Genomic DNA, 24,940 nt, shown 5'->3' on the forward strand with positions numbered 1-24,940 from the left:
ATTACCTACAAATAATAAAATAATGCTGACATGCTAACATCACCGTCTACCGTATTTTAATAAATAAGGTTACAAATTAGTTTTCTATTATTGAGTGTATCCTTGACCCAAATCCTTAATTGCTAGAATTATAATCAGGGCTGCCATAAAAAAAAAATTAAGTAATCGTAAATATGGACGTTGTCATACCATAACTATGAATAATTGGTTCATTAAAAAAAAATAACAAAATCCGTCCAACCGTTTAAGGTGGTTTAGTTCAGATGTAGAGATTGAACGTCGGAATTGTTAGGTATATAACAATTAGTAAAAAGAAGTAAAGTTGTCTATATCTATATATCATTGTTGACATTATTTCTTATACATCTAGTATCTAGTATTTTTGATAACACGCCTTTTAGCGTCAAAAATGCTATCAAAAATAGCCAAATATAAATAGGCTATACCGGCTCGACTAGGATAACACTCAGCATACGCTGGAGGCGGGCCCCGCGTGAAACGCGCCAAAGCAGATCCTGGACCGCGAGTTGTAACCAATTATATCGGCCATGTTCCAAAATCGGCGTGGAAAGCCGTAGCCTCTTCTGTGAGACCATAATGGTCCAGAAGGAGACGACGGAGTGGGTACGGGAAAATAACTTCTCTATTTTCCTGTGGCCTCGCGTATCCTATTTCAGACAACAATGAAAAAGAAGACAACCGAGATGGACGTGCCGTACGTACTAGCTAGGGGTACGGGCGGGCGAGATCACGGGATTTGCCCAACGAGGAGAGTTCCACCGAGTCGCGAGCGAAACACTTCATGAGAGGGATGAGTTATATCTATAAGATCCCGCGGCCTCTCCGATCCGTGTCGAGGACATGTGAGAATTTTAGTGTGTAAGAATTCCACATAACCCGACTCCTGCACCCAGAGGAGTGCTAGAGAGGAGAGGAGATTTATACATATTTCTGAAAGAAAGGGCCTATACCGGAGGACACTGGAATAATAGTTAGTATAGAGAGAAATTCAAAACAATAACCTTGTAGTAAAATTCATACAGGAATATGCAGCTTATAAGCCATCACACTTCTCTTCTTCACACTCTTCAAACCTAGTTTGTGGGCAGCCCTATTTACAGTAAAAAGGATTTCATTAACGATTGCTTATAGCAAATTAAGAACGAATTCTAAAAGCAATTTTCTATCACAATGTAGAATCATTTTTCACGATATTGAACTGACTTTCGTAGTATTTGTATATGTCGGTTATTCTCGGGCGTTATATTCGGTTTAGATCGTACATTTTATTTATATACATATATGAAATGCAGTACTTGAACGGATATAAAATATAAAAGGCTAGGTGCTCAAAGCATATGAGTTTTTCTGTGACAAACCTTATAGTAAACATTATTATTACTATTCTATTTAAACTTTATAGCAAGCATTACAAGAAGAGAATTTCATCGACATCATTGCATTAAGCAAAATGAAACGTTGTGTGTTTTAGTATTTACTTTGCTAAAGCCTATCCAAAGTAGAGTCAAGGCCTTCCCAACGATAATCAGGACAACAGGATCCACCACAGACTAACAAATAATTAATAAAATCACAAATAAATAAGCACATATGCTGCTACTCTGTAATGTTTATTATGGTATTTCTTAATTTCCCATTTCTATTTATCCATGTTTGGGGTCAACAAACGCTACCCCATTGGACACCCCTTCTGTTAAAACTAATTGTACCTAACAGTAGAGTTAGACTAAGCGAAACATTGCGTCGGCAAATTAAGTATTTAACAACTATCGTTTTTTTAATAAAAAGGTTTAATACTTTACTATCTTACAAATACGACGACGTAATATTTTAGTTATTATAGTATAATTTAGCATATTTCAGTTTCTGGCGTTCATTATCTAAGTATTAATCAAGTCAATCTTTGCTTCGTTGTGACGTCAGAAGAAGGAGGACCAATAAACATATTTTCAGATTTATAATAAGTAGGATACTACAGTACTATTGTATAATTTTACCTGAATACAGAATTATAAATATCGACATTAAAATATATTTTTTGCACTGTAGTCTTTTAATTTTGTGTGTTTTTCCAGTTTCCTGGACAATTAAATTAATGATAACAAAATCGACGTATATTACGACTGACGCATTCAAAATACCCCAAAAACTTTGATTTCTATTTCGCCACTATGTTTTTTTTTAATTCGTGTTATAAATTAGTAGTTTTTATAACAATCTACTTTAAAACAAAAACAATGAATGCAAAAAACAACAGAATAATCTTTTGCAGTTTTTTTGCATATATTTTTTTTCTAATATCGCCATTTTGTTGTGGTTTTTATAAGTACTTTATTTAGATTTATCCAATGGTATTACGGATAGTTAATAAACTAATTCATACCCTGAAAATATTGATTATCTTCTAAAAAATAACCAAATAATTACCAACAGATACCATTACCCGTACGACAACGGCCATTTAGAGTTGTCATTGCATGATTTATTCAGGGCAATAATTATGGTATACGTGTGAAAGACAATGCCCTGACAAGTAAAGCTATGGAATCCCATTTATTTATACCTTTGATTTATTTACTATAGTTCGCGTCAATACAATTTTCTTTTGTAATAATTTCGTGCTGACCTATTTCGGCTTCGATGGAGAATCTCAAGGAAGACCAGCCAAATACGCAGGACATATTATAGTGCACAAGTGAGTGCGTGAACACTGGTACTCTCTCTATTCCTTCACTCTCATAACCAAATCAAATCCGGCAAGAGTTCAGGAAAGCACATAAAGTCATTGGGGCTTTACGTGCTTTCCGAGGCAGAGTGTACACACTTCCAACTCCCAGACTCCGGGCTAGTACTGAGAATTTTTCGATATCTTTTATCCGCCCGCTGTAGGGTTTGATCCCAGGACCTGTGGCTCTGCGGCCTTATATATAGCCACTACAACAACGAGGCAGTCAAATAAAACCAGTATAGTGTACAAGTTCAATTGAAATGTACTATAAAAATAGTAAATACCTACGTAGCTTTATAATAGCATATACAAATAACATCACATCATCAATTAAGTATTTCAGTTTGTTATTTATTGTTCGTAAAATGTGTATCACTAAAAATTTCTCTATCAGAACCAATATTTAATGTAGACTTACATAATAACAATATTCTTCACTAATAAACGATTTTTAAACGCAGAAATAAAATCACAAAAAAAAACATGTCAATGTTTACATTAAATTAAATTAAATAATAATGTACCTACTCGTATCTGTTTTTCTTTTCGGACAATGTTTTAAGGGTATGTGTACATTTGCGTGATTAAAACCCAACAACAACAACAAACCAATAACTATGCTTTTATTACGAAGTGAGCGTAAAATCGGGCTGTTAAGTAAAATTCTTGTCTTGATTATAGAAAATATTAGAAAATATTATAAAACAAAATTACAAGCAAAATATACATCGTCATTTTACAAGTTTAATTGTAATATTAATGACTTTATATACTTTATATATCTATAAAGATAAAAATAAAGCAATTATAAGTACGCGTGATAGAAGTGAAACCTTTTTGCGTCTCATATTGAAACATTACATACAAAATCGTTGCAATCAAATTCTTTTTTAACCCTTGTCGCGAAAAGGAAGGCAAAAAGGATATTTCTGTAATTAAACCCACAGAATGTTGCTAAATACATGCGGGTAACCAATTTCGATTGTAGCCTACGTTATTGATCATGACACATGTGAGTAGACAGGCAATGAGACAAGTAGACAGTTTTTAGTCTTTGAGAGCTTCCCTTTAATTTACTATCATATTTAATTACTTTTACATAATAATTTCATAATAAAAATAACAATAATCAATAATAATCATCACATATATTAAACACAAGCTAATACGTTATCAAATAAATGACTTTCACAAACCTGAAAGGCTGAAACCGATTTAGTCAGTGCCTCGCGCGCGTTATTGTCACACGTGTCGCCATCTTGTTTCAATATTTCCCGCCGTTTTTTATTATACTAACCGAATTTTGAATTACAAAAAAATATATATTTAATATAATATTTATTTTTTGTTATTTCGTGTTTTTAGTAATAAAATAATACAATCAAGTAATTTTTATGTGAAATCGACGTTCAGTGAACAGATATCGATTTATAAATATATTGCTTTTATTCAAGTGAAATTAATAATACAAAATTTACATTCACATATACAAATAAATACATATACTCTCCATCATTTGAGTAATAATAGTACCCGCATTCACGAAGCACTTAATGGTATCGAAAATAAAACGGTGTACTTAAATTAACTGATTAGCTACGTGTTTACGTAAAAAATAAATTTAAAAATAAAAATTCTAAAAAAATGACAAAAATGAAAATATCTCTTATATATGCTCAAAGCAAACAATGGTTGAAGCCATGGCATTGACGAACTTGAGTTTGTTTCGTCCAAAGAAGACTGATATGGTGTACCGACAACGCCAAGCGACGCCTCTGAAAGCGCCGCCAAGTGCGTTATCAAAAATCCTCTCGAGAAGCGCTGAGACCCTGGTAGCTACGACTAGAGGTGGTAAGAAAATAATAACTGCGTTAAGTTTTTTTAAATTTATATGTAAAATACAAATACAGATATGACTCATAAAAAAAATGACAAAGTTACAAAAAAATTGGACTGTAGACATTTCTAGCACTCGCGAACAATTTTAATATAAATTATAAAATGCACTAATGTTTCGTTTCAAAGTTAAACATTACTGAGTAATTTATCTAATACTCATCTGACCACGTTTGTTTTGCATTATGTAACAAAACTGAAAACAAAACGTTTTCAAATCAAGCTTAGCTTAAAAATTACAATAATTAGTGTGATAAGCGCTTATTGATTCAACAGTTCAAACCTATTTTTACTATTAAAATAAGATATGACTCTCGTTCAAAAAAAAATTTACATTTATATAGCAAAAATATTCACCAATTTCTATGCTGGATTAAATTCTCCTCCGTTAAAGCACTTCTGAGTTATATTTCAAAGCAAAACTTTTTGTGTTGTTGTCTTATTTAATAATGATATTGTAAATAAAACAAATCTGTATTGAAATAAGCCTAAAATAATATCACCAAGTAACAACCACTAATGTAAAACGTATGTATTATTAAACTATTATATCTTCTTATTATATAATAATATAAAATTCTTATTTTTTCTAAATTATTTTATAAGTTCGCAATATGAATAGCTCAACGAAATACGGGCCGCTTAACGACGTGAAAGTTACGGGATCGATTCTGACCCCTTTGGCCCATTGTTATCGTCACTTTCAGTATGAACCTAACGCTTAATTAGGTGGAAAATAATAAAATTGATAATTCCTTGAAAATAATATTGTCAGAGTTTATTTTAGGTTTTTCTTTTAGATAAAACAGAGAACTATTTAGCAATCCATAGATTCACGGTGCGGGTGCTGACTCCAGAATGTGGTAGAGGGAGAAACTACGAGCAGTTCCCAGAACCAGCGACACGGGTGTAGGTTTATAAGGAGGTCCCTTAACAATGCGTATAAACAAGCGTTTATAAAATGCAGTAGGTAATCACCTTCACTGCACGTGTTGTCTTCTGGCCTAGTTAAATTTGATAGGAACCTATTAGCGCAACTTTGGATATTTGCTCTAACATTAAACTAACTGCAGTTATCGATGAGCCAAGGTCTTTTAGAAGGTTATAGAGGGATTTAGCTGGTATTTCTCTTGCTCCAACTTCCACCATATGTGAAGTAACCACATAGTCATTTTATTTACTAATTTGTTAATTTTTGCTGGATGGTCTGTTAGTATGTTCGTTTCACGCAATACAGTAAGCTCTAAGTAAAAATACTATACGTTTGATTTGTCTAGAGAAAATAAATATATCTAGTCTAGGTGACGAAATCAGCACTTTCTATGGGATATTTAATTAATTTTTGTGTTAGAAAAGTTTCGCTATCAAACTTGATTGAAAGCTTAACTTTAAAAACTATTAATTTAGCCTGCGATATCTTTATCGCAGGCTAAATTAATATAGGGTGTCGAGTGTTAGGTACCCTACGGAAAATTGATCATGTTTGGTTTTTATTTATTAAAAGAAAAAAAGCCTACATTTCGACATAACATTCAGGAGTGCAATAATGACAAAAAATAGATTAACTGTGCATTGTGGATTCTAACAGAAAAATACATATAATCAAAAGAACATTTGATTTAAATAAGAACCAAAATTATTTTTAGGACAAAAAGTTAATGTATAAAATGTGGGTAATATGTTTTTTTTATATAAACAGCTAGTTGGCGCCCGCAGTTTCGCTCGCGTTTTAGGGTTCGGTCGTGAGGGTCGTTGAAATTTTTTATTTATTTATTTTCAAAAAACTTATATCTAACATTACAGTAGACCAATGCGTTAGCTTCTACTACCATGACTGGGTGACTACCATAACATTATCGTAATAATTAAATTAAAATGTCATCTAATGTCACTATGCCCTTCCTTGGAGTTCAAGCTTGGTTTATACCAAATTTTATTGGTATTAAATTCACAAAGACAGACTTAGTGTCGCATATATAATATAGTCTTAGTACAGAATAGTATCGATTAGTAGAGATAATTCGAATGCGGTCGAGTAATTAAGACCTAAAAGTGTAACAAACTACATTTCTTTCACATTTATAATGTCAGATAGGATAGAGATACTAATCTACATACTTAATCTATGTTACTTCCATTTTCTACATCCGTGGCTTTTGTCGACATTGCACACATAACAAAATAAATCGATAAACGAAAACATCACTTCGCAATCGATGTTTATTTATTTTTTACAACACATGTTAAAATTGAATTGATTCGCCTGGGAAAGTTTGCCCACCTGTCTCTAGCTATCCGTAAGCTGTAACGTATGAATATATCAAGAACGCCAAGTACGAACTTTGGAATCAACAACCGCGCATACAAGCAAACGTGAATGTTATCATATTAATATTAACAATATTTTGATTAAAGAGTGACTTTAAGCTTGAGTAAAGATATTTAGTTTATTTTTTTAATGATATTTATTATATAATAAAAAATGGACTATTTGAAGATATAATTGATACATCCCTTAGATACACCGCATCTGGACAAAACACCTTTTCTTAAGGAGTTAGTTGGCGCGTTTTCCGTCACATTGTTCTAATAAATCCATTCATTATCTACTTCATAAAATTTTAAAATGACTGACTGACATAATACGTGCTGCCTAAACATATAAAGCCATGGCACAGGAGCATGATAAGTTGAGGCTTATGCTAATGAGTTAGAGACAAATGTCAAATTATTTGACAATTTATATTCTATATATATATATATATATATATATATATATATAGAAGTTTGACTTTCAAAGGAAGAAATAAGTAAAACGGTTGAAAGGATTAAAGGTTTATGAGCAAGAAACAGCAGTGTGCAGTCAATGCGTTTCTGAAAATTTATCATCCATGAGGGTGAAATTCGGGATGTAAGTGTGTGGAGGTGTGCCCTTTCCCAATGTCCCGTCGGATAGACGGTTCGATTTGGTTAAAATGTCTAAGATTTTTTGTTTAAGTTTAACTTTTAAGCTAGTCGTGGTTTTTTTATGCAGGCAAAGAAATAAAAACTCGCAAAGCAAGGAGTACTGAACAACCAGGCGAAAGTACAGTGAAGGGTGCCCGATCCCTCGTGCTGCCATCACTGGGCAAGTGGGGCGACGAAGACAGTCTGAAAAGCAGGTCCAGAAATGGGAGGTGAGCATATATCATAAATATGTAACGGGTCCGTTTCCGAAAATTATAACGTATTTAATAAATAAAAAAAGTCAAAGTCAAAAATCTTTATTCAATATAGGAGTGTTTATTGATAGTCAAAAATTATCAAGAATATATCAAGAACGCCAAGTACGACTTTTGGAATCAACAACCGCACATAAAAGCAAACGTGAATGTTATCACATTAATATTAACAGTTCTACCACCGATTCGGAATTTAGCACCTGAGAAGAACCGGCGAAAGAAACTCAGCGGGAATTTTTTTTTTTTACCAAAAAAATAAAATTATGATCATTTTATTTAGAACCATAGTATCAGTTATCTACAGAATTGAAAAATGCCGGAATTTTATTAACGCTTAGATCTAAAAGGTAATAAATTACTATCATAAAATAAATGACCGTTTTCTTATTGAAATTGATAAAATTACATACCGGAGGGTCGAATGCTTTTGTATTCACGTGCCTCTATTATATAAATCTACATACAGGACGAAGGTTGTGTCCTAATTTCAATTTCTTTGTTAACCAACCTAAAAAAGGGGGTCCTCCATTCGATTCAAATGTATTTAAGAGATTTCTGATCATATATGAATAGGGTCTTCGTTATGTTATATAGTTTATGATGTGTGTTATCGTCTGTAATTCTAATACATATATATAAAATGTTAACATTAACATATATAATAATTTTGTACATAAATCGGTGGTATAGAATGCAGCATTATGCACCCTTATGAACATTCAAAATTATCATAAATCCTTTATAGAAATTATTGTTCCAATTAATAATAATCTATACATACATATAATAAAATTGGAGTGTCTGTTTGTAATATTAAAAAATAACCGCTTTTTACTAAATGCATATGCATGCATATATATACACGGTACATATACCAAAATAACATATTTTTAAAATGTTTGTCTTTCTCTCTGAAACGGCAGGACCGATTTTGACGGGACTGGCAGAAAGCTGATATAATAAGGAGTAACTTAGGCTGAAACAATAACTTATTTGTTATTTTAAAACGCGCACGAAGTCGCGGGCACAGCTAGTACATTAATACGTCAGTTAAAAAAACTACTAAATTAAAATGAAAATAAGTTTTATTTTTATTAGCGAGTTTGATTAGATATTATTAAACTAATTATTGGTGTAATAAAATACATTTCGTAGTTAGTTATTACGTAATTCGATATTAAGTTTCCTGTTAGTACAGCTATTGAAGAACAGTATTACAGGCAATAATTTAAAAACGAATCGATCAACGCTAGCCGTATAATCTGCTAGGCCATATGCAATATTTGTTTTACAATTTGTTAAACGTAAACGTAAAACACAGCACACATTATACGTGGTAAATTTACGATAATTCGCTTGAAGTTAAGTCAAGCCTTTAAATTGAGTTTAAGTTGAAATTATTAGGAATATCGACGATTTGAGTGGCTATAATAAAAATATATGCCAAAGAAACTACGTTAGTTACTATGCTACATTATCAGATCAAATCCAATGTATTTTATTCAAGCTAACTTGACAATAAAGCTTTATTGAATAGTCAATATTTATAATGGCATATAATTCCTGAAGCGTAACGTAGAAGGGGCGGGTGCCTTATAGAGTGAATAAATATAATTATAACACTAAAAAAAAATATTCAAAATAATGTATGTATATGTGTGTTCCAGACAGTACGTACTATTTTCCTATAGAAACTACTCTCTTACAAAATCAGTTTTCAAGTACTGCCTTAAAGAAGTAAACTCGACAAATACAGAATATATCTGTACCTACATACATTATTTATATATGTAGTAACATCGATTAAAGTGTCAAAAGTTTTACGAGTAAAACCTCTTGGCTGTAACATATTTAAGTCCTGGCACTTATTTGTAAAGTTATAAAATTAAAATAAGTCTAAAATACTTTTTAAAACATAAAACTTCGCCATCGTACTCGAGTAAGCTGAAATAATTCATTTAAATTGGTGTACGAAACGGAAGTCAAGTGAGTGTCCTAAGTAAATATTTAATGGAAGCAATCAGTTCACCCTCGCAGTTAGCCGGCACTTCGAGAGTCGACACGCGAACCAAATAAAATGCCTAATAAGCTAATGCAGGACTTAACGTTAAGGTTCTAAAATATATCACAAAATACTCCTTAGATTATATTTAAAAAGTATGCTTTGGATTAATTTCGAGGCGATAAAAAAATGTGACTAACTATTACGCGATACAACCAGAAAAAAATATTTATGCTGTCATTTAAAATTACAATGAGTATAAGGGGTACATTGTTTAGTTTAAAAATCCGAATGCTGATGTCCTTTTAGGACGGAATATCTGCGGCTAAACTAGCCTCTTGACCAATCGGGCAGTCAACACCTTCATAATAACTTAGAACAATAAAATAAACAAGATAATTAAACGAACATGGCAATGCTCTAACAGACTACGACCATATATTTGTGACTTATTATAACTAAGTCATAGAGAACGTTTGATCGAAAAAAAAAATTTAAATCTCAGTATACCCAATAAACAAATCCGGAAAATCCGAGAAAATGTTTAGGAAAATTACATTTAACGATTTCATTATTATTGACGTATGTTACACGTAACTTACCCTTTAATTACCATTTATCTGTTGCATTTAAGCTGTTGCAATTATCAGAAAGTTTTACTGGTGAGATTTAGTAAGAATGTATTTACGGACCATAGATTTTAGACGATCGATAATTAAACTTTAAATAACTTTTAGTTTCTAAGAATTAGTAACCTATATCCACATGGATATAATTAAAAATAAATTGTAATATGACAGGTTTAAAAAGAATGCTATAATTAAAACAAAAAAGAGTCATATTTAAAAAGAAAGGTTTTAACTAAATATTAAGTAGTCGTCTTCAGGCAAAATTAAAATTGAAGAATGATTACTTAAGTTTTTATTCTACAGAAATATCAAATTAAAAGCATAAAATAGTCATTAATAGTTATTATCATTGGTTTTACAAAAAAAATACCCGCTGAGTTTCTTTCGCCGACTCTTCTCAGGACAGGGTGTTTCCTTTTCCGAACCAGTGGTAGTATTTAATTTGACTATCAATAAGTAAGTGTAATGCTTCTATATTGAATAAAGGAGTTTGAGTTTACATATATTTTGTAAATTAAAGACATCGCGTCATTGACAACTAACTTTATTCTTTTCTAACCAGCCAAGTATAACCTTAACTACAACAATATAGGTGCAACAATAATTTGTTTCAAAATTGTAAACTTTTTATATACGTCCACATTTAAAATAATCGTAATATAATATACATAGTGCTAAGAGAATTAAGTCAATCTGTCTAATACTGCTATTATACCTAGTTGTAATTTCACCCACTTCGAATAGGTGACTCCGAAAATTGGATGATTCAAAGAATTTTATGAATCATATTGCAGACTTCAACACGCATTGCGGTTACTTAAAAGCCTTCAACTCGGTTACTCATGTTCTCAAAATAATAAAATCTGCTTTTTTTTTCTTATATTTCTAAATGGTCGAGAGTAACTAACTATCCTAGCGTAATTATCATGGCGTATACCATTCCAGAAAGTATAATATAAAAAGCTATACTTGCTAAAAAATCTATTTGATACTCATATACTTGCTACTAGTATTATGATTAGGTTTTTTAACGTACCTGGCTGAACCTATGGTTATGGAAATGGAATTGAATGGAACCCGTGCCAATACCCCCATTAGAGGTGAAATTTCGTAAAATCTTAGCGAATGTAACCCTATAAGGAACCTACCTGCCAAATTTCAGGTTTTTAGGTGCTATAGTTTCCGAGGTTTCGTGATTGATCATTGAGTGGTATTTCGCTTTTATATATATAAAGATTATGTAGTAGAGAGGCTTTTTCAAGTATGCTTTAAGAGTGTGCTTAAAGCCAACTAAATTTAACAGATTATCTATTTACCTTATTTTTATTTACATGAACTACAATACTTAGTTTTCTTGTGTTTTACAAGGATGAGTGAGCCAGTGTAAGTACATGAACGACGGACATAAGATCTTAGCTCCCAAGGACGGTGCATCAGTGAATGATGGAATTATTAACATGTGAAAATGAAAAAAAATGTGATTATAGTTTATAACTTTTAAAAGGTGAAATGGAGACTTAACGGTACCCTGGAATACTCTCCATATTATCTAAGACAAACAAATAGACAAACAGACAAATCAATCAATGAAAACAATGATTGTTTCGGTTTAGTAACTTACAAATAGCCATAAATTATCTTTAAATATATTTACATTGTATTATTTTAAATTCACAGACACTCACTTTAACTTTATTTAATTCTGTAGGTGCGCTTAATATTGTTTGAAAACAATTAACACCATATCTATGTGAATCTTCGCACACATTTTAACACCTGATATAAATTATTTTCCACAAAGATTTGAGACCTATAAAACCTTGGTCTATATTCTAATAAAGCAATACAAAAACTTAGCTGGTACGTTATTGTGTAATAGACATTAAAGGAAGGCTAGCTATTCAGACTACTACGTGTAACCGTATTATTGAGCCAAGCAGACAATGAATGGTTTAAGGTGATTTGTATTGATGATAGCGGCCATAGGCCTACTCCAATCACAGGAGGTGTACTGACAAATAAACAAATTTGACTTTGAATTGACGTGATATCGTTGGTCAAGATCTTGAACAACCTATGGTATTCATTATGGATTCGTGAAAACATCCGTTTTGAATGTCGGCGAAGTTGTTATCGGAACTTTGAATAATTAAACCGGATAAGTGTTATAAATAAAGATATAGTCATCAAGGACAGTTTTAGTGCATAATATAGCAGAGATTTTAACAAATCACATGGTATATATAAATCTAAATTTTGTTTATCTTTATTCCGTTTTCAGTTGGAAAAGTCAATAGGTCAAGTTTTCTGGTAACATGTTATGGCATATCTTTTAACTGTTATATTCAGATTTCTGACGTGTTTTGTAAGTCTCTCAACTCTAAAAATAGGTAAAAAGTTTTTAATATAATTCAGTGTACAGTAAAATTTTGTTAAAAAATATACAAGTTTTACTAAACTAAAAATAAAATAATATTTTTTAATTCAAATTATAGTTTTGTAAACTTCATGGCGATATTTTAAGTGGACTTTATTCGATACAACATTGCATTTAGTCTGGAACCTTGACATTAGCCGCCATTTTTAATGGAAGAGCGATGTGTTAAGCTGTCAGTCCGAGGAAGTCATTTAAATATTTAACGAGCCCTTCAGATATACATATATGTGTTAACATTAAAATCTGAAAAAGGATTCCTTGTCGAAAATTTAAAGAATAAATTAGATCTAAACTAAAATTATTAATGCCAAAGTAATTCTAGATTTCTGTTTGTTACGCTCTTACGGCCATATTAGTTAACTTAATTTAATATTTTTCTTTTTTATGAAACAGACTTGAACTCCAATGATTAGGCATTTTTTTTTTACATAACACCCGACTGCCAACCCCAAACTTGCGAGCGAAAGCGCGGGCAACAAATATTCCCTTTATATATTTAGGACTGAAACTAATGTAATTCGAAAGTTATTGCCGTAGATATGTACTTAAACAATATATGTAATTAGTAAAAATGGATATTGTAGCCATTACTGTTTTGCGATATTATTTAAGATTAATCTAATTGTATGATTAAACTAAGACTAACTTAAGCAGTCAGAACGATGAATTTATCATGTATGAGTTATTGCAGGTATATTTTAAGCGGCTGTTAAAACAAAAATTATTTACTATATTTTTCAGATTCATTTGAATTAAAGTCACCCCTTGTCGGTTCGAAGTGACGATTCTAACCGAGCAAAACCGGAAAGAAATTCAGCAGTTTTTACTTACGTAGTTACTATATACAATCAATTTCTTTATAGAATCTAACAAAGCACTTAGCTTTACATTTATTGAATACTAACTTAAATTACAAATATTTAGGTTTTAGATTTGAGGCCGGTATTAAAATACGAAGGAACCCTATGAGCAAATTCTTTAAACAAACTTTCCTCTTCTTTGACATGATTTTTCGTCAACGCCTTTTAGATAATAGAGATTAAAAATAACATATTAATGATATTTATGTTTAATCTTTAAAACACATAGTAACAATAATTTTGACACATCCTTTATTAAAAATCAACAATAGACACCTCGATACTTGTAAATTACTTAATAATAATAGTTTTATTCAAAAGTTACCTTTCCTTTTTGACATTGACGTTCAAAAACAACTATTATACAAGGTGTCTGTCACTTATTACTATGTGTGTATATGACGTATAATGAAAATTTATAATAAAAGCCTGCAAGTCAATGTAGACCTGACTAGACATTTAACTGCTTCATTATTATAATAACACCATCAGTTTTTTTTTTTTTTAATTACTTGTCGTAGTACTGGTAATTATACGTAAAGGAGTCTACCTACTACACCGTCTATCAGGTACATTTGAGTTGAAAGATCGAGTGAATATTTTTGTTAAGAAACTTTTTACAGTGGCTTTTGGAAGATTGTCAAGAAGATAATTACCAATGACAACTGAATGCTTTCAAAAAACAGTCGAGCTAGAATGCTGGACATTTTAAGTTAACTAGTCAATGATGAAGTAGGATCAATTCTTCACTTGTACGGTACCTAATTACAGACAGACAAAGTTACCAACAAATCATAGATCGATGAATCGTGGGCATAATGCCCACTAGACGGAACTGACGCACCAAACCTCGTACTTCACAATACAAATAGTATTTTTTGGTTGACACGTTTCTAGCACGGTCATGGTATGAGATGTTGTAGTAGGCTCCTTAAAATACTAAGTATATATACTTTTATATTATATAGATTTAGGTGCAAATCAGAAATTTTTGAATAAAAACCATAGTGAGCGACACAAAAACAAAATTAAATAGCGTTCAATTGTTAAAAAATAAAAGAAGAATCAACAAAAATGCTCCTTCTGCAAAAATGTTATTTGTTGTTTTCACCTTGAGGCATACTGCCAAGAAAGCAGTTTGCAGCTCCATACCGGAAAGAGATACTTTTTTCCATCCAATTTGTATAGCTTTTATCTAAGCCAGAATTATTTACCTTATTTATCACCATGCTTTAGAAAGAATACAATTTGCATAATCATGGTCTGGAGTTCTGGACGCGATAAAATCAAGTCACCGTCTTACAGTGTTCCCGAAATATGTTGAATATTCCTAAATAAATGAAGGAAATGAATCGATATTAATAAACTACAACAGCATATATGTATATGTTTTGAAATAAACTTTTATACCTAATGGGTTATTTTCTCTGTCTGTTTCCGCAACGTGTTGTTATTTGACATTCCGAAAATTTCAATTTTCGTTATTTTAAATGTACCTGTATTGTTTTTTTACCAGATAGCATAGCAATTTAATCCGATTAAGGTAATTTTGAAAATATTCAAACTTGTAACTTTTCCACGGCGAATAACAAATAAGTAAGCATAATAATTGAACGAATTATGTTATTCTATAACGCTGATATGAATGTAATGAAACATTAATGTCTTATGTGGCCGACATATTCTATGCGAATGCACTTGGCATAGACTCGTGCCATCGATTGCTTTGCATAAAATATGAAATAACGTTCAAAGTTTGTTTGTTGTTTAAATTCGATTTTAAAATACTAAGATATCATGTTCAGAAGTCAAATCAATATTAGAATTATGTGTTTGAGCCAGTTGATAATTTCTAGTGTAGGTATAATTTATTTCTAGTGTAGGTAAAAGTATTTGTGATCAAAACACAAACAACGATAATATTTAAAAGAATTTATTGATATTGAAACAAGTAAATCTTTTTTTTTTAAAGCAATTTTATTCAGTTACGATTATGATAAGATCAAATTATTCTCCAAAAGTATACACATACAACCGCTAATACCCCAAAGGTTTCGATTATCAACTAGTATTTTTACTAACCTTACTGTTGTTTTTCGTAATATACAATTTCAATGTACTATACTTATCATAAAAAAAACTGAAAAAGCTTGATATTTCAATAGATATAAAATAACAATAATGAACAGTCATCATCATTCTCCTGCCCTTATCCCAATTTTATTTGGGGTAGGCGCAGCATGTCTTCTTCTTCCATACCTTTCTGTCAGACATCATCTCACATGTAACATTATTTCCAGCCATATCGTCTTTCACACAATCCATCCATCGTTTCTTCGGTCATCCCCTTCCTCTATATCCATCCACATAAATACTCAAGACCTTTCTCACAACATCCTCCTCATTCCTCCACATAACACTCCCATACCATGATAGCCGGCTTCCACATAACTTCTCGGTTATCGTTTAACATTCCTCTCAGCATTCTCATCTCCGCTACATGCAGTTGTCTTTCATTCATCCCTTTTGTGGCCCAACACTCTGATCATATATATTAACAGTATTATAAATGATTTATTAAATTTGCAGCGGCAGCAGTAGAGCCGGTAGCGTTGACAGGAGTACACAAGGGTCCACGGCCAATCTAAACAGTGATGAAGATAATATAAATGTTGTTGTCAGGTAAAGTAGTAAAGTGGTCCGGAAGACTTTAAACTTTCGTAATAACAAAGAGATCCTGCTGTAGTAAGTACCGCAGTTTCTAAATGCAATGCCATACTTGGGATTAACTAGAATTGTGATGATGAAGTGATTCCAGCTATGGTTGCGAGGGAGAAAAGCCAACTGCACGGAACATAATATAGTCAAGAGTTTGCACAATCACAAGTGCACTTTCTTGTCAAAGGTATACAAGAGTTCTCATTCTCATGATACGATGGGACAGAAATTCCAACTAGACCAGAAAAGTCAAGAGCAGAAGCAACGGCTTTAGGTTGAAATTTCTATCTTCTAGACTCCGACAAACGACCGAGAATTTCTCGACGGTAAAAATTGATAACTTTTTACTGGCCAGGTCCGAGGTTTCATCCTAAGGATCTACAGCCTTATATGCTTGCCACTAGACCACCGAGGCCTTCTTCTTCTTCTTCTTCTTATATGTGTCGAAGTGTGTAATATTGTGTCAAAGTTGAATCCAATTATAACATTCGTAGAGTTCGACCGGTTAATGACAAGGAACGTTCGCTTCGTGAGCGGCACATGTTAGAGTTCCCGGGTAAAGGGCAGATCATCTGTCACGGAACAACTCCAGGACAGAAGCCTAAGCTTTTCTCATACAACGTTGTATTTGAACCGGCTGCAACACAAGTAAGCTATAGACGATACTTTGATTTAATAAGATCACGTCGGTTATTTTAAAAATTCCAGCTAATTAAAAGACTGACACAGCAACTAGAACAGCCTAATCAATACTAAGGAGTATTGATTTAAGTTTTTTAATAACGTTATAGCTTTTTTTTAATGTTCAAAGGAAGATGTTCTGGAATATTCTGGTATAAAGCGTCTACTAGAGATGGCGGTCGAAGGGTTCTCGTGTACTGCCTTCTGTTACGGACAAACGGGCAGCGGGAAGACTCACACTCTCACAGGACCACCGGGACTCGTGAGTTATTTAATTTTTTTATATTTATAAAAACCAATAATCAAAGTTTCACATTGTAAAGAAATTTAATCAATCGTACTGTTAATTTCCGTAATGTAGCCTCCATTATTTATGAATGTCGATAATAATACTACTACGGTACTATTATAATAATTTCATAATGAAAAAAAAACTTGAATTGTTACCAAAGGTTACGGGTTGAAAAGGCATGAGTCGGATAAAAGTCTGCCACGAGTGTATACACTCATTAGTGTCAGAGCAGCGAGGTGACATAAGCTCTTTTAAAATTTTAGGAGAAAATAGATCCATCGGAATTATATCAATCGCATAAACACATCGAAAATGCGTGCACGTAATTCCTATATTTATAAATACTATTTCAATTATGTAAACAGCTTTATTGTCCGTCAGATTGGTATCTTTTTTATATATATATATATATATAGATGAACAGACAAACACAATATGTGTATTGTGTTTGTCCGTTCATTACGTATGACTGCTGGTGTTTAGTTATAAAGTGTTTTATTTACACTTAGGATAAGTTCATAACAATACTCGCGTATAATAATAGAAAAAAAAAAACATACATTTCTTCAATCTGTACCGATCTATTATTTTTGCTACTAAACATAAATATGTCATATATATATCAGTTAATTAATTTTTAACATTAAAGATGTCTACCGTCTATAATTTATAACCAGTTCTGTTTTAAGACCAACAAGAATCAGGGTAGACTGTTCAGGTGGAATATGTTTAAGAGACCTTCATCGGCGAGGTTTTTTTGCACCACTTGCTGTCTCTGTTGGACCTGATGATGTCTCACTCTGTTGGACCTGATGATGCTGATAAAAATAAATGAATATTGTACAAAAACTAAACTATGAATAAAATCCGTCTTTTTTTTAAAGTGAAGGATATTTTAAGTTTTCAAAGTCCATTTCATAATAAAATCCTGATAGAATGATTACCAACATAATTTTATATAAGATAAGGATTAGATTAATTAAAGATACACCTTTTTATATTTTTTTTATAAAATACGTGCAATTTGCCACCCCATAGTAAATTCGCCACCAAACTTGAGAACTACGATATCATGTTCCTTTAGTTACGTATATTGTAATATATTAACGTAGATTTAACGTATAACTTATCTTAAGTTTGTCAAAATATCCTTTCAGTGGAATTACATTGCATAAGTTATTAACAACAATGAGATTTAGACATAGACAATTTTGCTTTTTTTTCTAATATTATTTATACACAACAAATATGAATAGAGGTTTATTAAAACTATGAACATACAACATCGCGTGATAAAACCACTATAACGTCATGTCCATATCACGCTTATTATCATTATATTAAACATTTTGAACCTTTACCGGTTTCCAAAGCGTTCGATCAATATCTTTATTTTACTAAACAGAAAATATCACGAATTAAAATCAATTGAACTTTTTAGCTTCGATACCGGCCTAATAGGCCATTACAGTATACCCTAGCGTAAATTTATCCCTTAAGTAACAATTTCATATTTCCTATAAATAAGTAATCAGCATACACACTCTCGATAAAGTTTTTCTACGTTTACTTTGATAGAACTATTTATAATCAATACATGTTTTGTTAAATAAGTATTTGTACCTACTAATAAGTAATTAAACCATCCCTTGTCACATTGCACACTATTTATACCAGTATTTATTTAATTATTGGTTAAATTATTGAATTTCAATGCCCTTATCACATCTTTAGATACTTACTACGTCGAATGGGAATGTATGTCTACTCTATTCCAACCATATCAAGAAAAACCTCAAAATACAACATTTGACAGCAATTGTCGCGTTATCACTGGTCGAGAGCTTGATTAATCTATGATATTCACTATGGATTTGCGAAAAATGGCAAAATTAAAATTAAAGTGGATATAAGTAGTTAAGTGTAATAGTGTTATATTATAAATAAAGATATATTAATCGTAAACTCTTAGTAGTCCACAATATAGCCGAGCTATCAGCAAATCGCATGAAATACGTAAATCTAAGGTTTGTTTATCTTTATTCCTACTTCGATATACTATACTATACTTCGATATATATTCGAATAGGCTTATAGCTTGTTGACGATTTATTCGCTGTTTTAGAGAAAGGTACATACTACGGAGATTTACTTATACTATTATTATTAACGAAATATCACCAATCGGGTGAATTTCATAAAGGTCCTTCTATTTGTACGAGTACTTCATATTGAATCTAGTTCAATTTTAATTCTACTGGACACTTTTAATGACGGCATGAAAACCTCCAGTTTAATTATTATTAATATTAGTGGCCTTCCGATCATAGTTGTACTGTGCTTGGAGTTTTTGTATTTTTGAAGCATTTGTTTATTTAAAAATATATTTAATAAAATTTATCGGAAATTAAAAAATGATGTCCTTAATTAAACTAATCATGTGCCTGTATAGGACGCAATTAAATTAATTTATATAAAAAAGATATAGTATAAACTGATCTAAAATACTCTATTATAACGATACAGGTAGAGAGTGGAGCGAGTCCTTACTCAGAGGAACACGGGCTCGTCGTGCGTTCCTTCGTGTATCTGTTCCAACTTCTCCAGGACAGACCCGACTGTCACTATATTCTTAAAGCGTCTTTTTTGGAAATTTACAACGAAAAGGTTTGTTTCTATAAAAGGTAACATGTATCTGCTTTTACTTGCCATTATTTAAATATATAAATCATTTTATACAATAAAATAAGTGAATTATATTTTATTAAAGTATGCTCTCTTAGAAGATTTGAAATTGAATTGAGCCTGCGCCCTCCCATAAAAAGTTATCACTTCAAAAATCTTTATAACCCATCTATATCTTATAGAACATAAGAAAGCATTGTTATATGTAAAACATCTTACGAAACAAAGTCTAAAGCGAATATTTCGGCCATTTCAGGTGATAGATTTATTAAATCCGGGCAATTCAAGGAAACCGCTACAAGTGAGATGGTCTAAGGAGAGCCGCAGTTTCTACGTTGAGAATCTCTTCATGGTCGATTGTGAGCAATTAGACGACTTGTTCGCTGTTCTAGAGGAAGGTGAGTTGTCTACGACGCAGGGCTTAAAATATCGTCAGTCGAATGAGTTTCATAAAACACTCGAAGTAGCTTAATCGATTGCAATGAAATTGGTAATAAGACGAGTACATACACCGCGGCAGGCATGCGCAACCGCGCGGTGGGCGCGCACGCGATGAACGCGCAGTCGTCGCGCTCGCACACCGTGCTCAGCGTGCGCGTGCGCGGCCTCGTGCGCGAGCACCGCGGCGTCGCGTGCGCCACGCACGGGAAGATCAACTTCGTGGACCTGGCCGGCAGCGAGGTCACCAAGCGCACCAACAGCACCGGCAAGACGCTGGAGGAGGCCAACAACATCAACAGGAGTCTCATGGTCTTGGGTGAGTGCGTGTGAGCTGCGACACTGTGATGTAGGTCTTTTGGTGTAACAATATAATAAAAATTGTTATATTCTTCTTCTAACTGAAATGAAGAACTTACGAGCTTAATTCCACGCAAATAAATCTTACCTAAAAGCAAAGGATCCAAATAGACCTTTGATCAGTTTAAGGTGAAAACATCGTAGCAAATATATATATATTTATTATAGTGTTTTAGGAACCAGTTCTAATTGCTTACTAAAATAACAAAATAAATAATAATTAAATCTTATAATGTGTCTCTAATCGCGGCCAACTGACCAGTGGTCCCACACACCGGTCAGTTGGCCGCGATGTCTAGTGAACGACGGACCTCGCCATAACACAGACACACAGTAAATGCTCACTATGGAGTTTGTTCAAATTTGTAAATAATTTCTTTCAGGGTACTGCATAGCGCAGTTAAGCGACGGTAGGAAAAAGGGTCACATACCGTATCGGGACAGCAAACTCACAAAACTATTGGCGGATAGTTTAGCTGGGAATGGGGTTACGTTGATGGTGAGAATTACAACTACATCTAGTCTTTCGTTGCGTCGTGACTGAATACGATCCCAAAGACGTTCGATACCTCCTTGACGGACCAGGTTGTCGGTTAACAGGACTAAATCTTCTGTAAATTTGAGAAAAAGCCGCATTGACACCGTAGATGTTAATGGTGGAAAAGGTCCATGCCAGCGATTTTATGGCATCCTTAAGGACAGCTGTAAAAGGTTCAGTTGAAATGATTATAATCCTCTCGCAGTCAAAATATATGTGATGTCAAGGTGTGCTTTACCATGGTCACCTGTGTACGTAGTTCCGCGAGTGAATACGACTTGACATTGTTAAATGCCTTCTCGTAATTGACGGATGGATGATTTATCCACATTTGTTTGAATTAGAACCCCTCATAAACTGCTTAACCGTATAAATATGGTCGTTAGTAGAGAACTCGTTCACCCTGGCATGTGTTGGAAGTTGTCCTGGTTAACAGATCGCGTGCATCGCGCCGACGAAGTCCAACCTGAGCGAGAGCATCAACACGCTGCGCTACGCCGCGCGCGCCAAGAAGATCAAGTCCAAGCCCATCGTCAAAATGGTGAGACTTACAGATAGACTCCAGTTTGTGTCGGTACTATCAAACATTTTCATTTTGATGCCTATCATCATGACAATGTTTGATAGTACCGACATTTTTTTGACATATGTAGGCAGGCAAATGATCTATCTGATGATTTCCCATCAAAGCAAAGCCCTACCACCAAGTATATCTTAAATATAAATTCTTCATAACCATAAATTGCGTCTGAAGGTCCTCTCATAACGCCCATATTTTTTAAACTCTTTCCCAAAGTACTAATGTAGTCAAAATTATGTCACTTTGTAAAGTATGTCTTTATGTATGTATGTCGTCATAATAAATCACAACTAGGACGCGAGAGATGCACTGATCCTGAGCCTCAAGAGGGAAGTTGAAGCTCTGCAAGCTGAAAACCATCACCTCAGAGCTGCGATCCACGTGCACTCTGATTACAACGTGGACTCGTTAAGTAAGAAATATAAACCAATAGATATACCATCAATACACCGCCATTATAATGGGTGATACCTACATAGAAGGACTTGCACAAAGTCCCACCACAGGTGTGGCAGTCTGAACGTTTCTGATGATCTATATTCTCATCAGGATACCATATTGACAAGTCAAACGGCCTTGAACATGTTTAAACGATCTAATTTATCCGTTTGAATTGATGGTACTAATTATTGCTATTGAGTTTTTGAGTGTTATTTAACTGCTTATTTGCTACAGCGAATCAGTATACACTGATTATATATTACATACTACAGAAACTTCCGCCAAAGATCCTTCTCTAAAATAGCGTTTGTTACACTAATTATTTTCTTAAGTCACTTAAGAACTCCTAAGAAGTTCAGACTTAAGAATATATTACAAATCTAATTTAAACAGGTCAAAGAAACCGCGGCACACCATCGATAGAAACAAACAAACTGTACCAACTACCCCAAGCAGAGTTGGTCGAACTGGTCCAATTGCACATGGCAGAGAATTCAGCGCTGAGGCAGGAAAATACTGACCTATTCGTCACGAGAGACCAGCTATTGAGGGATCAAGAACTCCTCAGCAGAGAGAATGAGAGGCTTCTGAAGAAATTGGAAGATGTCAATTCGTAAGTATGATAAGTTTAAAACAAATGTTCTCATTAAACCGATTCACTCGACGTACAAGTCCAGAATGAAATTCCAGCTCCCAAAAAGGGTTGTAAAAATGTATTATAAATTATCGAAATAATTAAAGCGTGTATAAAAATTTATTAAAAAAAAGGAAATTAATTAATAATTGCTACTGCGCTTAAATGATTATTTAACTGATTATACTTAAACCTCGCCCATTTCAGATTGCTATACTCCAATAAAAATATAATGTTCTAATTATGTTAACAGTACCCTTTGTCCTTCCATCTCTATCCACGATATGACATCTATTCGTAGCGTAGCTATCGTAGGGCCAGATGGTGCAGTGCACCAGGGCCCCGGAGCTCAGGGGGCCCTCTAACCTAAGCTTTGAATAGAGATGATGTATGGATTTAGCCTACTAATAATAAGTTCAACTCGCTGTATCCTGTATCCTATTCCTAGTTATAATTTTGAAGGGCAATATAAAGTTGAAGATGGAGTGGAAAGGGGGGGTGAGGGCCCGATGATTTTCTATGCACCGGGGCCCTTGCCCACCTAGCTACGCCACTGCATCTATTAATAATATAATCTATCTAGTCACACGAGCTTGAGTAACAAACGTCAAATTTTCTCATGTAAATTAACGGTAATATTAGGTTCAACATTATTTCTGAATATATTTCAAATTTTTCAAGAAACACAGTCAGGGGGAGTGCAAGTGTGGATTGCCTGAACATAATAACTATTTAATCCATAAATAAATTACATTAATAATATATGTACTAGATTTACTATTTGTCCAGTATCCTTGTTCGGTTAGCTATATATTTTCATGACAATAAATTATAAATGGACAAAATTCTAAAAGTTCGTTATTTTTTTATGCCGACCATAGAACATACTAGACTATGATTGCAACCGGCAAGCTTTTAAGGATTTTTTTATTTACGCGCGTCATATGTACCTAACTACCAATATAGTTTTATACATTAGGTTAGGATCAACATTTACAAACAACAGTTAAAATTGGCGGCCAATTACCCATTAAAATTTGAATAAATATCAAACATTAGTGAAATATCAATGACTCATTCTGATACTGTATTATTATCTCTTATCAGTATTTAGTGTAATTTGTAGCTTAACAAGTAAAGTACTTACACACTATATTCTGATTATAACTACAGAGTCTTTGGGCATTGAACACTAAACAGATACACACTAACAATGAAGTACTAAAATTTAACCAGTGAGAAACTGCACAAAACACTATTTTTTTTAAAACAAAATAACAAATTCATGAAATTAGTATTCAATTAATCCTTCCAAAATTTCATTATGCTACTGTTATTTCTTGTAGGACGATGTTTGGACAAAGCTGATACAGGTCAGTGGGAGAATCTCCAAGACTGATGCATGAGTATCTATGCATGTCTTTGATCACACAAGAAAACTTTATTTATCAAATAATGTATAGAATTCATAAATTCACTTTTATCAATCACTGAGATGTTGATTAAGTAGAAGTTCATTATTTAACTTTTTTATTCAAACATAATTAATAATTATATGAAAATAATTTACTTATAATTCATTAACATTTTCAGTGTTTGTACTCGATCTCCGATAATACCAGCGAGGCCAGCATATTCAGATGTTGGTACCAATGAAGCAAACATTTGGACCAACACAGTCAGCTCATCCAACAGTGTTATCAGCGAGAGCAGTTAATACAAAAATACCTATATATAAATTATGTAGAAAATGAAACACTAGTATTTTTGAAGTACTTA

At 32.9% G+C, this 24,940-nt stretch overlaps 1 protein-coding gene across 1 annotated transcript; it reads left to right on the top strand.

Moving 5' to 3' along the window:
* Window positions 1-4,269: 4,269 nt before the first annotated feature.
* LOC125068085 (kinesin-like protein KIF12) lies at window positions 4,270-24,932 on the top strand. Its single transcript, XM_047677087.1, has 13 exons — window positions 4,270-4,600; window positions 7,680-7,821; window positions 16,384-16,476; window positions 17,007-17,160; window positions 17,324-17,455; window positions 20,012-20,152; window positions 20,427-20,568; window positions 20,691-20,927; window positions 21,352-21,467; window positions 21,943-22,047; window positions 22,381-22,498; window positions 22,921-23,140; window positions 24,755-24,932. The coding sequence occupies exons 1-13, from the start codon at window positions 4,438-4,440 to the stop codon at window positions 24,876-24,878; spliced, it is 1,887 nt and encodes a 628-aa protein (XP_047533043.1). The 5' UTR covers window positions 4,270-4,437; the 3' UTR covers window positions 24,879-24,932.
* The last annotated feature ends 8 nt before the right edge of the window (window positions 24,933-24,940 follow it).

This window comes from Vanessa atalanta, chromosome 13 (genome assembly GCF_905147765.1).
Source record: "Vanessa atalanta chromosome 13, ilVanAtal1.2, whole genome shotgun sequence".
NCBI lineage: Eukaryota > Metazoa > Arthropoda > Insecta > Lepidoptera > Nymphalidae > Vanessa > Vanessa atalanta.